Source organism: Peromyscus californicus, unplaced genomic scaffold (assembly GCF_007827085.1).
Source record: "Peromyscus californicus insignis strain IS unplaced genomic scaffold, ASM782708v3 Scaffold_23__1_contigs__length_62951481, whole genome shotgun sequence".
Classification (NCBI taxonomy): Eukaryota; Metazoa; Chordata; class Mammalia; order Rodentia; family Cricetidae; genus Peromyscus; species Peromyscus californicus.
Window position 1 is genome coordinate 30,629,739 of NW_026294534.1, and position 17,542 is coordinate 30,647,280.

The 17,542-nt window shown below is 38.2% G+C and overlaps 1 protein-coding gene across 2 annotated transcripts in view; it reads left to right on the top strand.

The window, feature by feature from the left end:
- Tusc3 (tumor suppressor candidate 3) overlaps window positions 1-17,542 on the top strand; it is a 172,818-nt gene that overhangs the window by 73,880 nt on the left and 81,396 nt on the right. For both annotated transcript variants that reach the window (XM_052752062.1, XM_052752063.1), the window contains 2 exons: window positions 3,192-3,332; window positions 7,452-7,592. In XM_052752062.1, the coding sequence (XP_052608022.1) occupies window positions 3,192-3,332; window positions 7,452-7,592 (282 nt within the window). The remainder of the gene's footprint in view (window positions 1-3,191; window positions 3,333-7,451; window positions 7,593-17,542) is intronic.

The window sequence follows — 17,542 nt, forward strand, 5'->3', positions numbered from 1 at the left end:
GATCTCGATCAGTGTTGAAGCTATAAACCACCTGTGATCATATTTGTAAGAGAGAACATTAAAGAACTCCCGAGGATGAGTCAGCAATCCAATAGGACTGATACCTTCTTAAGAGGAAGGAATACCAGGAGGGCATGTGCTCAGAGTCAGGCCATGAGAAACCCAAGAATAAGTCGGTCTCTTGTAAGCTAGGAAGAGAAGCTTCCTCAGAAACCCACCCTCACCATTCAACCTCAGTTGTGCACTTTACACCCCAGAAAGTTCAGAAAATAAACTCACTTTAAGTCACCTGTTGTGTTACAACAGCATATACAGACTTGTACAGTACTCAAATGGAAATCTTCTGAGAGGACAGGGCCTTGTGTTTGGGCATGAGGATGCTGGTCACCACTGGTGGTGCCGTCACAGCTGTGTCCTCATGAGTGCTTCTTTTCACCAGCACTGAACTCTGAGTCTTCAAATATGAACCAGTCCGAAACAAAATCATTGTCTCCACGATTCCCGCTTGTCTAGAGTAATCATCTGTTGAGCTGTGGAATAAGATAGAGTCCTGGTACACAAACACAGTCTGTACCATCCTACGTGTGAGACTTTCGGGAGAGAAATGAAAATGAGCATCTGCTCCCCAGTTAGAGACCTGATAACAGACCAAGATAAGGATTCTACACAAAACTTGGGAACCAGGTGTTTACTGGGGTTGCTTAGGAGCATGTTTAAGGGTTTCCTTGCAGGCACACGGCTGCCTTGCAGGGCCATCCCGGATCAGTGATGATACACGAAAGCTGCAAACTTAGAGCTCTTTGCGTGACTTGGAGGCAGTTCAGCAGGCTGGACAGTCTCCTGCAGACAGCTCCAGAGCCTTTCTGCCAACAGTTGTTGCTTTCTGCTTTTATAACCTTCTGGAGGGCTCTTGGGAATCCTGTGAGTTTCAGTTCTTCAGGCTTCTAAGGTTGTTTACTGCTCAGGTCTCACAAGCCTCTCTCTATTCTCCAGGAGGCATTATTTCACTTCAGAGAAGATTCCTGTATGACATATGTATACCCATGAGACACATGCAGTGTATGTCCCATATATACATATATGAGACATACACAGTGTATTAATGGTATGTGTGTTGTGTGATATATGTTGTGGTATGTTGGAATTTGTCAGGTTTTTACCATATTATAAGAACTGCTTTTATAATTTAGTTTTATAATGAACTTTTTCAAAATTTCCATTAAGATTATTTATTAAACAGTTACTGTGGAGTTGTTTTCAAAAGAGAAGAGTTCTGAGAAATTGTGCTATAGTGGTAGTGGTGGGACATGGGGTCAGAAGATCTGAGCTCACGTTATAGCTTTACTTCTTCATAGTTGAGTGACTTGAAGACTTCACCATCTTACTGTGCTCTGTCTCTGTATGTAGACAGGAAAAATAACATTTGGGATTACTAGAATGAGATATTAATGTGTGAGAATGCTTAGTTGTGTTCCTGAAATATGTGTTTATTAAATAATTGCTATTGTATTAGTAATTAATAATAGTATCAGCATACATCTGTCATCCTCCTCACACTACATTATTTTTTATCTAAATTGTGCAGAAGAATAGAAAGTTAGGCTAAACAAGTGAATACCAAGAAAAGAAACAGCAAAAATGTAATCTCTGAGTATCCTTTAGGAAAATTCAATTACCTAAATGCTGTCTTAGAATGTGCAGTGTAAGAATAACTCAGACTGGGGAGTTTGAAGTGAACCCAATGTACAGAGACGAATATAACAGTGTCAGCATACGGAGAGCTCCCTGTGTAGCTGTGGGAGGAGAGAGAGCAGGGAGGAAAGAAGAGGGAAACTCAGCCTTTTCTGCAGGTGTCCATCCTTTCTGTGAGGGTAGAGCTCTCCTGGCCTCATTACCTCACAAAGGTCCCACTTCTACAGTGACAGTTGAAATTTAACATGAGTGGTGTGTGTGTGTGTGTGTGTGTGTGTGTGTGTGTGTGTGTGTGTGTGTGTGTGTGTGTGTGTTGAGGGAATAAATGGAAAGCAGGGCAAATAGAGACCAAGCATTCCCTGTCTACCTGGAGCATTACAGTAATGTGGAGGTGAATAATGAGCACTTGATGGCATTTGCAGTAGTACAATGAGAAGTACTTGATACAGATATATTGCTTTGGAGAGTTCTGATTTTCTCTGCTGAGCTGTTAAGTCTCTGTAGTTATTTGGGAGCTATCGTGTGAATACACAGCTACAGGTAGCATTCGTTTATGGGCCAGGAGCTGGTTTGCCTTAACTGTAAACATTATCATCCTTGGCAGCCAAACTTTCGGTGATACCTTCACCTGTTGCCCTCTGCCACCCAACAAGTTCCTTGATTGTGGTTTTCATTCTCATTGAGTGAATCTCTTTGCCTTTTACCTTAAGGTCTTTTTAATATAACCCCCAGATAGCAGAAATTTAATACATTGATATTAGAGTTAGCTCTTTTGTCAAATTATCCTATTATGTTTGAACATATTTTTAATAAACACAAGACTATAGCAGTGTTCTCTTTTGTATATTTTATGAGGAGACATTTTCTTTAGAAAAGTTTTGCTTTAGTTATTTTAAGACAAATTATTAAGAAGTTGAACAGAATATGACTGTACCAGGCATTTTTCTCATCTATGATATATTTAAGTTGTTTACAACAAAAGTACTTGTTTCTGTTGTTATTAGCCATCAACTAAAAAAGAATAATCTTTGAATTTTAACAAGAAATTCGATGTACTTGTAATGTCATTGGAATCAGGGTCTTAACGTGCCCCCCACCCCCCCACACACATACTCTTGCACGGTTGCAGGAACTGCTGGACAAGTGGAATGGTCCATGTGCTGACAGGTCACAGTATTGTTGTTTGCTCTTCCAGGCATTTTGCACCATTTTAATCATAAACGTCTAGAGAGACAAAGAATGAAAAACTAGTCAAAATACCAAACTGGGGATATGAATAGTACGTTAAATGTGACAGTTAGGCAGCAAATTCAGTCATCCTTCTTCACTTAATAGTGAATCAAGATGAAGAAAAGTAGAAATTAAGCTCCAGAGACCCTTGCAGATTTTCCTAATAAATTGTTTCTTTTAGTAATTCAGATGAAAACATAAAATGGTGGATGAATAGTATGGAATATTGGGGTGTTGTTATAATTGGCATTTTATCACTTGCTTTACAGCTCAACATGAACTCGGCTCCCACATTCATGCATTTTCCTTCAAAAGGCAGACCCAAGAGAGCTGATACTTTTGACCTTCAACGAATTGGATTTGCAGCTGAACAGCTAGCAAAATGGATTGCAGACAGAACAGATGTTCATGTATGTTTTTATTCACTATAGTAAATACGTCTGTGTGACAGTGTGTGTTATGCATACACTTATATATGTTATGTTGATTAGCTTCGTTTGCTAGACTGTTGTAATGAAGCAGCAGGGTTTTTATTTTTTTAGTTCATCTGTGGCTTTTTTTTTACTTTTCCTTGCTTAAAGAAAACTGTGTTTTTGCCATGCCGGGTTGAATCCTGGACCTGTGTCGTCTGAATATCTGAGTATGTATTCTTCCATTCAGCTACATTCCCAGCCCATGAAACCTGGACTTGGCAGCTGTAACTGGTAGTTGAACTAGTAGTCGATTCAGATGCATTGCTGCATAATGATTAATCGATATTGTAAACAATCACTAAAAAGTATACTAGCTAGGTACAGTATAATTTCAGAGAATTGAAAATAGTTTAATATTAGCAAACAAAGAAATTCTCATTAAGAAGCAAGAAGTAAAATGGAAATAATGAATCTTTTCTATAAATAGAGCAAGATTTAGGGCTGTAGAAAACCCCTGCTACCATGTATTGTTCTTGAGACTGGCAGTTGGTCTAACCATTCAACCAGCCTGTGTCCTATGTCTATCTTATGCAATTTAACTTAACAGTGCCACTTCTAGGAATTGGAACTTAAGGATGATTCAGATTCTTAGCCCTGGAAAATTTTAACACTCCTTTTAATGGAAAAAGTTGGAAACAAATCAAATAGCTAAAAAATAAGACTTTGACATTGAACAAAAATCATTGTTTAACAAGTGAAAATGTCAGTTAGAAAAGTAATATGGACACTATAATCTAGGGTTTTGTTGCAATCAATACTATATGCATAGATTGAGACAGATAATTTATGGGTACTAATTTCTTTGTGGAGGGCTTATGGCTGGTTTTTTTTTTCAGTTATTTAAGGAGATATTTTAAAAGTTATTCAAACACATTGAGTTTTTATTAATATATAAACACATTTTTCTCAGACAAGATAGTTCACCTATACAATGTTATCACCTGTGGCATTGGCTTTAATGATACTGTGGTGAATAAATTGTTTCCTAAATTTGTTCACTAAACAAAAAAAAATCTTTTTGTTTATAATGTTCTAACACTGTGTGGTCTAGTTGATGCCAGACATCAAGGATTTTACTAAAGTACTCTTATTAGTTCATTACAAGAAGTAATAGAGGCTTAGAGTGTAAGAGCCTTCCTGTTCTCTGACAGGACTAGGATTCAGTTCCTAATACCCACGTCAGGCAGCTAACAGTCGACTGTAACTCCATGTCCAGTGGCCCCAATACCCTCCTTACCTCCCTGGGCACTTGAAATCACATTCAAGAATATGTGCACTCACACACAACACACACACTAAATATTTCCAATTTGTTTAAAGATATACTGGTAATTAGAAGTGATTCTGACTTGACTACCTACCACACTAATGCATTTAGTTCTTTAGTTGGATTAATTATAAACTACAAATTGAAGATAATTACAAATTGAAAGTGTGCTAAAAATGGAAATACTATGACTTTTAACAGGGCATCCTTTACATAGATTGATCTGTTATCGTTGTAGCAGGTGTACTTGGTGATTCTTATTCTTATTCCAATCTTCAATTCCAGTCCCTGTGCCTTGATTTATATACACAAATTATATAAGACAAATTATACTTCTTATAAGCACATTAAGGATAGGAGTCTGATGAGTTCACAAAGGTTCATTTTTATAAAAAGTGACACTGTACATATTAGAATCCTCTCAGTTGACGTTAGTGTTTCCCACCATTTGTGATTCAGTTAAGTCGTTCATTTAGTTGTCGTGTGTTTTCAAACTGCTTTAATCTGGAGCAGTTTTTTAGCTTGTTGATCCTGTTAGATCTCATAGCTTGGATACATTAAGACAACGTCCATCAATATCCTCCTGTTCACCAGGATTTTCTCTTAGATAAGTACTTGTTACCAATCCTTGCCTGCTTGACTTATTGCCGTGATGGCTCTAAAATAATGACTAGACTTCTGGCTCTTTCTCAGAATTCCTTGTTAGGTTTCACCACTCCCGATGATTGTGGGGGACCTACTATCTTTGTGTTTTAATTGTTTATTTATGACCTACTCAGAATTTCTTTTGTAGTGATATTTTTAGAATATTGTGCAGTAGTGTGGTTTGGTATCTCAAATACAACTTTTTTTCTTTTTAACATAAGAAGAGACTGCTACTTCTGAGACTAGTCATTGGAGGTTCTTTGCTGGACAGGGTCCAGCCAGTACCATATCTTGGATGCAAGATGGACAGTTGAGATCTCCCTGTATTTAGATTGTGCATATTGAGGGAAGAAATTGTGGCCATCCTTCCCTGCCCTCCTGATGGAAACTACACATCAAAGGTCCTGAACTTTCCCTGGCTCCATTCTTTTGCCACTGAATATCTCTCTCTCTCTCTCCACTTGATATCTCTCACTCCCTCCTTTCTCCTTCCCTCCCTCCCTTCATCCCTGTCTCTTCCTCTCTGTCTCCCTGTTCCTGTCCTTCCCTCCCCTCCCTGTTCCTGTCCCTTCCTTGCTCTTCCTCTCCCTCTCACAATGTTTTCTTTCTTTTTTTATTGCTATTGTTAATTAGCTGAGCGCTAAAATTGTCTGAGATTTGATTATTTGAGTTCCCTCCCCCCCACCCACTCTTTTTCCCCAGGCTCCTGATCCCTGAGACATGGCTCCATAATTGTTTTCAAAGTATGCTCTTATTTTCTGGTACAATAATTTTCTTTAGGCTCTTGTTTTTTGCTCTGTACTCTACCGAGCATTCAGTTAACCATGTCATAGAGTATTCTGGGTCCTTTCCATAGAAAACGTTACTAGAACCAAGATCTGAAATTTATAAATCATGAATTTGCTTTAATTGTATCACTTAGTAAATATGGCTTTTATATGTTAAAGTACAATAGCATAGATGTGAGTTGACGGCCTACAGAATGGAGTAACTATTTGCAAATCATATTTTCTGAAGACCTACCCTCATATCTAAGTATTTGTGTGGCTCTTAAACTCAATAACAAAATACCAAATCTCAATTAAAAATTAATCTGGATAAACAGTTCATTGAAGAAAATATCCATATGGCCCGTAAGTACACAGAAAAATGTTCTTCATCATTATGTCACAGGCAATATAAGCCCAAACCACAATGAGATAGCACTTTACACCCAGGAGGATGTCTAGAGCCAGTATGTTGATAATTGGTGTTGGCAGAGAAGTAGATTAATTGGAGCATTACTGTACTCCTGGAGGATGTATACTGGTACTGGCACTTCAAAAACAACCTCATCATTCTTCAGTTAAACTTGGTGCTTCTGTGTTATCTGTGAAAGAGTAATAAAAGCAAAGATACCTGCAAATATGTGTGAGTGGGCCCATCTCCATGTGTATGCTGTAGTTGCTTGTGCAAGTAGAGGTCAACTCAGGAGAATACTGGATTTACCATACACATGCTTAAATGGGTAACTTTGTTAAACATAGCATCTAAAGTCTCTAGTTGAGATAATTCACTTGTGCCCACGTCTTACCTTACCATGTACTAGCTAGTTGAATTGATTTTTTGTGTGATCCAGAACAGCTCTGGGCTTCATGTGTAGCATTTGCATAGACTCCAGCATATGAACAAAAGGAAGAGAGTATCTCTGTACAGCCAAGATGTTGACAGCATGTATTTTGATTCATTCAGAGCTCAGTAAACGTAGTGTCAAAGTTAGATGTGAAAAATAAGATGTCAGTTCTCTGAATTCTTTGTGTTAAAGGTAGGAACACTATAGGTCAATTATGCTTCAGTGGATGGCTCCTACCCAGTAGCATACAGACAGCACAAAGGAGATGGACATCACAAAGAGAGTTAATAGGTTATTGTTAAAAATCAAACAAACAAACCAACAGATGGTGGATGAGAAGTGGAGGGCAGATCTGGGAGGAGTCAAAGGGAAGAGTTGGGAATAAATATGATCGAAATACATTCATCGTATGTAATTCTCAAAGGAAACTATACATTAGTTAATTAAGGGGATTGCTGACTAGGATATGACCAAAAGAGAAGTATTAGTGTTTATTTACTCTTCACTCTTCTGATTATCTTTATTTTTGCAGATTCGTGTTTTCAGGCCACCCAACTACTCTGGCACCATTGCTTTGGCCCTGTTAGTGTCACTTGTTGGTGGCCTGCTCTATCTAAGGAGGAACAACTTGGAGTTCATCTATAATAAGACTGGTTGGGCCATGGTATCTCTGGTATGTTATCACATATCCTGCTGCCTCTGCTCCTTGTAAAATTGTGTTTTATAATAACAGAATGGGCCGGATTATTACTACCATGAAAATAACCCAAATGAGTTGTTATTTTTATAAGTAAAATAGATTAAATTTATCATTCAGCTTAAGCTATGTATATGGTTTCTTCTATTTTTTACTATTAAAATATAATGATTATAGTGTGTGTCACATTCCAAATGTAAAAAGAACTGTATTGTGAACATATCTATAAGTATGGTGATAAATTATTAAGAATTAGCAGTTTGAAATCATTTGTTAGCTAAAGAGATTGGGGTATATACTCATTCAGTGTTATGTCCCCCCACCGCACAGCCAGTAGTTGTTCTTCTGTCTCCACTCTGTGTTTGTTATACTTGTTATACACTGGTTATATAAAAATGAGACACAGACCTATCTGTAATAAACCAGTGGTGGCGGTACAAACTGGTCACTACACACATACAGTGCAAAGTTACACAGGCTAATATGGAGATCAGCAGGGAGAGCTGTAGGAATACACAGGGAAGGTGCCTAGCTTGAAGAGAAGGATTATTAATTTTTTTATTTCTCAGTTAATTTGAAACATATGATTGGAAAGCAGAATTTGTAACACTGGATTAATGGATTGTCTGATTTTTTTGTATATGTGTGTATCTGCGTACGGTAAGAATAACATATAAAGGCTAACTTGGTACTGGCTCATGGACTGTTACTATGTCTTAAATGGTTCAGTGTCATATTTAAATTGATGGGGATTTGTTTAGGATACTTGTTGTAATCTTCAGAGGAGTAGCTGGAAAAAAAAGCAGAGACATAGGTAGAAATCCACGGTAAGGGTTGAAGTGGAAACTAATGTAACTAGTACAGAAGCAGATACGAAAACAACAGAGGGAGAAAACCATGTGACGAGTCAAGAATGAGACAGTTAAGTTCAGTCTCGTCAGTGTATTTATTGCATTACATGTAAACCAGTTTAGCATGGAATGAAGAAGCAGAGATTGCCAGACTGGATCTAATAATTCAATATCAAACTGGCCTGGATACTGCCACAGGAAGAACAACTTGAAGGCACTTAGTATTAGCTATATAAGCACATAAAAAGATACTTAGTAAATGGAGAAGTATGTGTGTTCAGGAGCGTAAGATTTGGTATTATGTATCATATTTCTTTCATATCTAAATGACAATTATAATCCTGTAAGGCCTTTTCAGAGGAAATCAGGAAGCTGGTTCTAAAGTCCATATAGAAAAGCAAAGCCTTTGGAATATTGAGGGTAATTTTTTAAAAGAAGAAAATCAAAGGCCTTACATTAGCTGATTTTGTCTTACCTAAAGCTATTGCAATTAGAATAGTGTGGCATTGGCCCGTGGCATCATTGGAACAGAATGCTGGGGACCGAAACAATCTGCGCACGTACATGTTCAATTCACTTTTGAACACAGGTGCTGAGTAATAAAAAAGAGAAATACAGGCTGGCAAAAGTAATGCTGGAAAACACCTAAGCGCAAATAATGAGTCAGTTAAACTGACCTCACATCTGTGAAATGTACTCACCGGCTTATGGTTCTGTGTACAAGAGCTTAAATGACATTTCCAGAAGATCACAGAAAATTGTTGTAGCATAAGAGGAATGACTAGGTCAGTGAAAAAGGATGAGTCACTCCTAAGGTTAAAACTCCCTGCTCTTTAAAAGATGCCCTGAAAAATAATCCATATTGTATAGACCAAACGACTGCATTTGGAAAGCATATGATAAGGACACGTACTTATATGTAAAGCTCCTTGGTGATAAGAAAACAGTGCTCTCATGTTTAACTGTAGACCGTCATCTTCCACTTAGGATGGAATAGATGCCTACTACCATTTGCTTCACCATGAGTGGAGAGAATGTGAGACTCCAGTGTTTGGTTTTTCTACAAAGTAAATGTCAATAGACTGACCGTAAAGGGGTACCCACATTCAAAATGGTGTTTAATTAGCAGAGCATGGATGACTTTTTATTTATGGGATTGAATTTAGTGGAGATCAGAAGGGAGCAGAGGGTAAGCAAATCTGAAAAGCTGAAAGAGTAGAGGGGAGTCTTCGGACAGCTCAGCTTGCTTCTAAATCTTCCTTCCTGTGTTTCTCTTTCCTTGTACCACACCCACCCCCCGATTCCTGAGTACAGAGTGGGAGGGTGTGTGTGTGAAAGGAGCTAAGTAGCTAGCTGGCTTTGTGTGTGACTAGACCTTTTAAAAGAAGGAATGTTCTAAACCAGTGAAGAGGAACACACAGCTTCCTGGCTGAGACGGAGACTGAGGACAAGGCCCAGAAGGGACCAGTTCCTCTTACAGCCTCTTTCTGTAGGGAAAGGATCTCTCATTTCTGAGGTAGCAGGTCATTCGGGTGTCTTCCCCATTCGCAGTGCTGGTTAGAACCATAACCGAGTTTGTGGATAGGATCTGGTTGCTTCCCATATGCCTCATTTTCTATAGGTCATATTTGAAGCGGGCATCCTTGAAATCTACCTGATGCACCACTAAATCCTGAAGCCAAACTTAAGTATCTTCCAGATGATACAGAAGAAGAGCTGCCTCTGTCTTTGCTGCTGCTGACTTAGAACTGCCCACTTAGGATGCTCTGAAGAAGTCTGTAGAATTCTCACCCCATAGAGCATCTCTCACTGAGTTTGTCAAGATCGCATCATTGATTTTGGAAAGGAACTGATCACATTGTTTAGTTCTCTTGGGTTTTTTTCATCATTAGTTTTACATTTTTCCTTCATTGAAAGATTAGGTGCATGTCTGTATCATGGAACGTCTAAGGGCCAGTGGTCACTGGGTATAAGGCAACTGCTGGGAACTCCTGACAGGTTTTGGTCCTGTTGTCAGAGGATTATGAGAGTGGCTTGTGTTGTTTCCCACCATTTTTAGAGTTCATTTTTTTAGGTTTTTCATATAACCTAGTATGCAAACTTGACTAGGAATGTGGAGCTAAAGGGAAAGACATACCTAAAATTTTGATGCACAATCTAGAACTACCCAAAGCCTGCTGCCACTGCTGGTGAGGTGTGTTTTGAGTCCCTATGACCAGTGTATAGTGTCCATGAGCCCCTCAGAGTAGTTCATAATTTCAGTAGCAACTCCCAAGAGTGTCTAAAAGATGCATTTCACTCTTCAGGAAATGCATCCTGCCCAGTTACTAACATCTTCCCTTGCTAATTTGTTGGGATTCCAGGTGTCACATCTATTAAGACAGGTAACAGAACTGTAGCAGCCTTTACTCATTTACTGAACCTGTGTGAGGTAACAGACTGTGCCCAGCAGCCTTTACTCAGTGGGCCTATGTGAGGTAACAGAACTGTAGCAGCCTTTACTCACTGAACCTGTGTGAGCTAACAGACTGTGCATAGCAGCTTTACTCAATGGACCTGTGTGAGGTAACAGAGCTGTAGCAGCCTTTACTCAGTGGACCTGTGTGAGGTAACAGAGCTGTAGCAGCATTTACTCACTGAACCTGTGTGAGGTAACAGAGCTGTGCCCAGCAGCCTTCACTCACTGAACCTGTGTGAGGTAACACAGCTGTGCCCAGCAGCCTTTACTCAATGAACCTGTGTGAGGTAACAGAACTGTAGCAGCCTTTACTCAGTGGACCTGTGTGAGGTAACAGAACTGTAGCAGCATTTACTCAATGAACCTGTGTGAGGTAACAGAGCTGTAGCAGCCTTTACTCACTGAACCTGTGTGAAGTAACAGAACTGTAGCAGCCTTTATTCAGTGGACCTATGTGAGGTAACAGAGCTGTGCCCAGCAACCTTTACTCACTGAACCTGTGTGAGATAACAGAGCTGTGCCCAGCAGCCTTTACTCAGTGGACCTGTATGAGGTAACAGAACTGTAGCAGCCTTTACTCACTGAACCTGTGTGAGGTAACACAGCTGTGCCCAGCAACCTTTACTCACTGAACCTGTGTGAGGTAACACAGCTGTGCCCAGCAGCCTTTACTCAGTGGACCTGTGTGAGTACCAGATAATGGAGGCAGATCCATCTCCAGGATGTTTCTCCCAACAGAACAGCGCTGGGCAAAGGACATGTAACACATCTCAGCAAAGGAATTGTCTTACTCTGGAGAAGCCTTACAAAAGGGAAATGCATTTGGGGTGGGGTGGTTAGGCAGGTTTTAGGAGTGAAAAAAGTCTTGAGTGAGAGTGGAGGAAGTTAGTTACTCAGTTAAGGTCTTCTCAGACAGGTCTCCTGATAATGTTCCCATGTTACTGATAAATGCCTTATCTGAAGACCCTGAAATGACCAGGAATTCTGATACTCATGTAACCATAGGTGACTTAGTATTGGCGTCCTTGAGTCCTTGATTCAAATCCCTCTAGGACTTTGGGATGGAGTAATTGTATATATTAAGGGTAGGAAGGGCACTCTACTATAGTCAGAAGTTTTCCTGTGTCCCACCTGGTCCACAGCTGCTCAGACCCAAGTAAACACACAGAGGCGTATATTAATTAAAACTGCTCAACCATTAGCTCAGGCTTAGTAATGACTAGCTCTTACACTTAAACAGCCCATTTCTGTTCATCTATATGTCACCACGTTTTCCATGGCTTTACCTGTGTGCCATTACATGCTGCTCCTTGGACGGTGGGCTGGTGTCTCCTGATTCAGCCTTCCTCTTCCCAGAATTCTCCTTGTCTGCTTATCCCGCCTGTACTTCCTGCCTGGCTACTGGCCAATCAGCATTTTATTTATCAACCAATCAGAACAACATATTCACAGCATACAGAGCGACATCACCCATCACTCTACCCTTCTCCACTGCTATGAGCCCTTTGAATTACTGATCTCAACCTTGAAAGATGAGCACATAGGGTTGTATTTAAACTAGACTCTTCAAATATTAAACAGAGGAAGGGAAGATGGCTGGAAGGCAAATGGAATTTAAGTGTATAGAAAGTAATTGGACATATTATTATGCAATAATTAAATGCAGAGGAAGAGTCTAAGCCTTTGGCCCTAAGGTTGCATGTAGGTTGAAAGTAAAATACTTAAAAGGTTCTGTATGTAAATGGTGATCAAATGAGAGCAAGAGTGGCTATACTTAAAGTGTAAAATCCAAAAGAAAGATGGATATTATATAACAGAAAGGAGCCAGTTCATTAATGCTTGTGTAATGTATGGTGGAGCTACGTACACAAAGGAAAGATTAGTAGAAGTAAAGGAAGAAATAGACAGGCATCCTTGGGGGATTTCAGCTCCCTGCTTCAGCAATGGAGACATCAACCAGACCGAAGACTATTAAGGAAACAGTTGATGTGGAGAACACTAGCGAACAAAAGAACTCAAAGGACATAAGCAGAAGATTATTCTCAAGTTCTCAGAAAACTTTCTCCGGATAGATTGTATTTTGGGACACAAAATTAAGTCTTAATAAATCTAATAATACAGAAATCACATAAGTATTTTTTCTGACCACATTGGTGTGAAACTAGCAATCAGCAACAGGAAAATCAGAAAATTTACAAATATGTGGGAATTAACTTCTGAACAATTAATGATGAAAGAAGAAATCCAAAAGGAGAGTTAAAAATGAAAATGCCAACCCAAATGGTTCGAAGGAGGATGGAAGGGGAAGATAATGTAATTATATTTTAATTAAAAGCAATGAGTACAGCATAGCCAAACTTTTGCAGCACAGAAGAGCCCATTCAAGAGGGAACTTGAGCAAGTCCTGAAAAAGCCAGAGGACTCAAATGAACAGCCTGGTGCCTACTGTAAAGATAAGAAAAAGGATGGAGTAAAGGCAAAGCTAACAGAGGATGAAAACAGATTTTAACAAGACATAAAATAGATGGCAGACTCAGTACAGGGATCAATAAAACAGTTTTTCTGATAAAATAACAATAATGAGCGAAAACTCACAAAGAGAGGTTGCATCATGGTTTATTCTTTGCTAATAGGAAGGATTATAAGCAACCACTATGAACTGCACACTGTCAAAGAAGATGGCCTAAAGGACGTAGGAATGGTTCTGTACACATAGAAACTACCAAGACTAAGCGAGGAAGAGATAGAATGTCTGAACACACCAGTAATGAGAAAATAGATGGGTGTGATCAGCAATCTAGAATATGAAAAAAAAAAAAGACAATACTAAGAACAAATGACTTCTCTGAATTCTACTAAACATGAAGAAAATTAATGCTGCTGGGTTTTTTTGTTTTAAAAATCAAAAACAACAAATCTCAAAAAAAAATTAATTGTAAGATCAACAGTACCCTCAAAGTCAGACCAAGTACTCTAAGAAACTTATAGGCCAATATTCCTGAATAACATAGATTCAGAAATCCTCAATAAATTATTGGTAGACCAAATACCAGTACTACATTTAGCAGGCTACACAATGTGATTAGGTAAGATTTATCCCCAGATGCAATAGGGTTCATTATATGGAAATCAATGATAAAAATATGTAACATTAAAAGAATGAAGACTCACACCCTTGTAATTATTTCTGCATTGAATGTCTTTTAATTATATAATATCAAAAAATTACTATAGGAAGAGAGTCCCTCAGTATATCAATAAATTTATGTGACTAGAGCTTACCTCATATTCAGTGGCAAGAATTAAAACTTCTCTGAGAGCAGGACAGGAAATGGATGCTGACCCTGCCATCTGTTCTCAACATTGCATTGGATAACCAGAGCAGTTAGGCGAGCGATAAATAGACAATATTTATACAAACAAACCAACACAAAGAAGTAAGCTTCTGCCGGGCGGTGGTGGCACACGCCTTTAATCCCAACACTCAGGAGGCAGAGCAAGGAGGATCTCTGTGAGTTCGAGGCCAGCCTGTGCTACCAAGTGAGTTCCAGGAAAGGCGCAAAGAGAAACCCTGTCTCGAAAAAGCCAAAAAAAAAAAAAAAAGAAGTAAGCTTCCCTACAGAAAACTAAAGACACCAAAACCAACATACCTTAGTCAGTATTTGCAACTATAGAACACCAAATTAACTTTCAAAAATCAATGATTTAAAGAATTAACAAAGTATTTCCAAAAATTAATAATGATTCTACACACTTAATAAGAAATTATCTAAAAGAGAAAATAATCTCATAGTATCAAAATGAATAAAATACTTAAAAATAAAGATAACTGAAGAAACAAAAAACTTGTTTAAATCCCAATGGCATTATTTTTTTTTTCACAGAAATGGAATAGTACATTTTAAGTTTTATGGAACCACAAGACTGGACAAAAGAGCAACCTGTAGGCATCATACTTCCTGATTTAAAATTTTTCAAAGCTGTAACATTTAAAAGAGTAAGCTGTTAACATGAAAACAGATGAATGGAATAGTGGAAATGGATAAAAAAAACTTGCAAGTAATTCTGCATCTGTATAGTCAGCTGATTGATGTTCAGTAAGGGTGCCAGAAGTACACATTAGAGAAAGGATAGTCTTTTCAACAATGGTGCTCGGAAAACTCTTCATCAACATGTAAAGTAATGGAATGAGACCATTTTCATACAATACAGTAAAACTCAAAAGGCATTGAATATTTTAATATAACCCCTATAAATGTAAAACAAATGGAAGAAAGTATAGGCACAAAACTTGATAACATTAGTGTAGACAAGGAAATTTTGGATCTGTATCCTGAAGCCAAGTAAGCAAAATGAAAAATAAACCATAGTGGTTGCATTAGACTGAAAGACTTCTGTCCAACCAGTGAAACAATCCACACAGCCTATGGGAAAGCCGAATAAGAGGTTATTCAGCATCTAAAAATAGATAACCCTATTAATCAACCAGCAAGGGATTTTCCAAAGAAGGTATAAAAGTGCCACTGCTCATAGGAAGCATTGCTCAGTATGGCTCAGGCTCTGCTCTCTTACAATGTCTAAGGTAAAAGGGCAGAAGTGTTGCTGGGGATGTGGAGGAAAGGGCATTCCATTCTGTTGGTAAAGTGAGTTGGTGCAGCCATCGTTAAGAATGCATAGTTAGAAAAAAACTGAAAGTGCAGTTATCTTATATGATGTAGGAAATTTATTGAGCATACATTCAATGGAATGATGTCTGTGTGTCAAAGACATTTGCAATTCTATTTTCATTGCAGTATCAGTCACATTAACTGAAACGTGGCATCAACTATCTGTGAAGAGATGATGAGATAAATAAGATTTAAAGTATACACAAAATTGAATATCCATAACTATGAAGGAAGAGAATCCATGTATAAAATTGTGAATGATCTGTAAGACATTTTGTTTAGTGTGATTAGCCAGGTACAGAAAAACCAATACTATATGATCTCCTTTGTGTGTAGAACTTTTAATTGTAACTTATAGAGCCAGAGTACAGAACAGTTGTAAGAATCTGAAGCTGTGAGGAAATTGAGAGATATGTTGCCAGTGGATACAAGTTCTGGTTTATACATAATGAATAAGTTCTTTTTTTTTTTTTTTTTTTTTTTTTTTTTTTTTTTTTTTTTTTTTGGTTTTTCGAGACAGGGTTTCTCTGTGTAGCTTTGTGCCTTTTCCTGGAACTCACTTGGTAGCCCAGGCTGGCCTCGAACTCACAGAGATCCGCCTGGCTCTGCCTCCCAAGTGCTGGGATTAAAGGCGTGCGCCACCACCGCCCGGCTGAATAAGTTCTTAATACCTTATTTGTAGCCTGGTCTAGAATAAATAGTAATTTATTGCCTATTGAACTTTGCTACAGAAGTCTATCATGAATCATCTCCCTGGACAAACAAAAGAAAACTGTTTAGTATCCATCAAAAAGATACTATGCATCTATGAAAATAGTTTGAAACATATTGATAGATTACTAAAACATATTTTTAGATTACTAAAAAAAAATAGAAGTAGTCCATTGTAAAAGATTTTAATGTAATTCTGTTAAAAAGAGGTACCTGACAAAACAAAATTAAATGGAGCAGCAGTGTGTTACATGTTACAGGTAGATACGTTAATATCAGTTAACATATGACCTAAACGCTACACCCAATGAAAGTTGCACATTCTTTTAGGCTTACATGAGACATTTAAAAAATTTTATCTTAAAATTTATCAAAAGCCAAACAGGGAAGAACACACCAATCTAATACCAAATGGTCAGCCCTGAAAACATTCATACAAATAATATGTAAATGGGGCAGCTTTTATTTATATGAATGTAACATAATGATAAAAGAGGCAATGAATTTGAAAGAGAGCAAGGAGGAGTACAAGGAAGGGTTTGGAGGGAGGAAAGAAGGTAGAAGTGATATCATATAGTATTAAAAACAGAAGATAGCATTTATTATGAGGACTAGAAATGTTGAAATGATTGCAATATGGATTCTTTGTTACATTTCTGTTAGTGTAGACTTTTTATGCTTGTTCCTAAAAGGTGCACATTCATTTACATAGTGATGGACTTCATAATATTTCTCATGCATGCATATTACATACTTTGACAGCATTCACTCCTTTTTCCCTCTTTTTTTTTGGTTGGTTTTTCGAGACAGGGTTTCTCTGTAGTTTTGCGCCTTTCCTGGAACTCACTTTGTAGACCAGGCTGGCCTCGAACTCACAGAGATCCTCCTGCCTCTGCCTCCCGATACTCTTTAATATCCACAACAACCTTATTTTTCATTAATGTCATATATGTGGTTTATATTATAAGCAGGATACTCTTCTTCCTGATTTTGTTAATGCATTTAATATGATGCTCTTCAGTCAACACCCACTGACTTGCAAATGATAGAGTTCTGTGCTTCATTATGGCTGAACAAGACTGCACTTTGTATCTACCCTACATCATTGTTTGCATCTCTTGATGGGCATATAGGCTAATTCCATAAATTGGCTGTTGTGAACAGAGGTGCAATGTAGGTGTGTTGACTTAGAGACCTTTGTCTGTGTACCCAGGAGTCTTTTAAATGGTTTAAATAGAG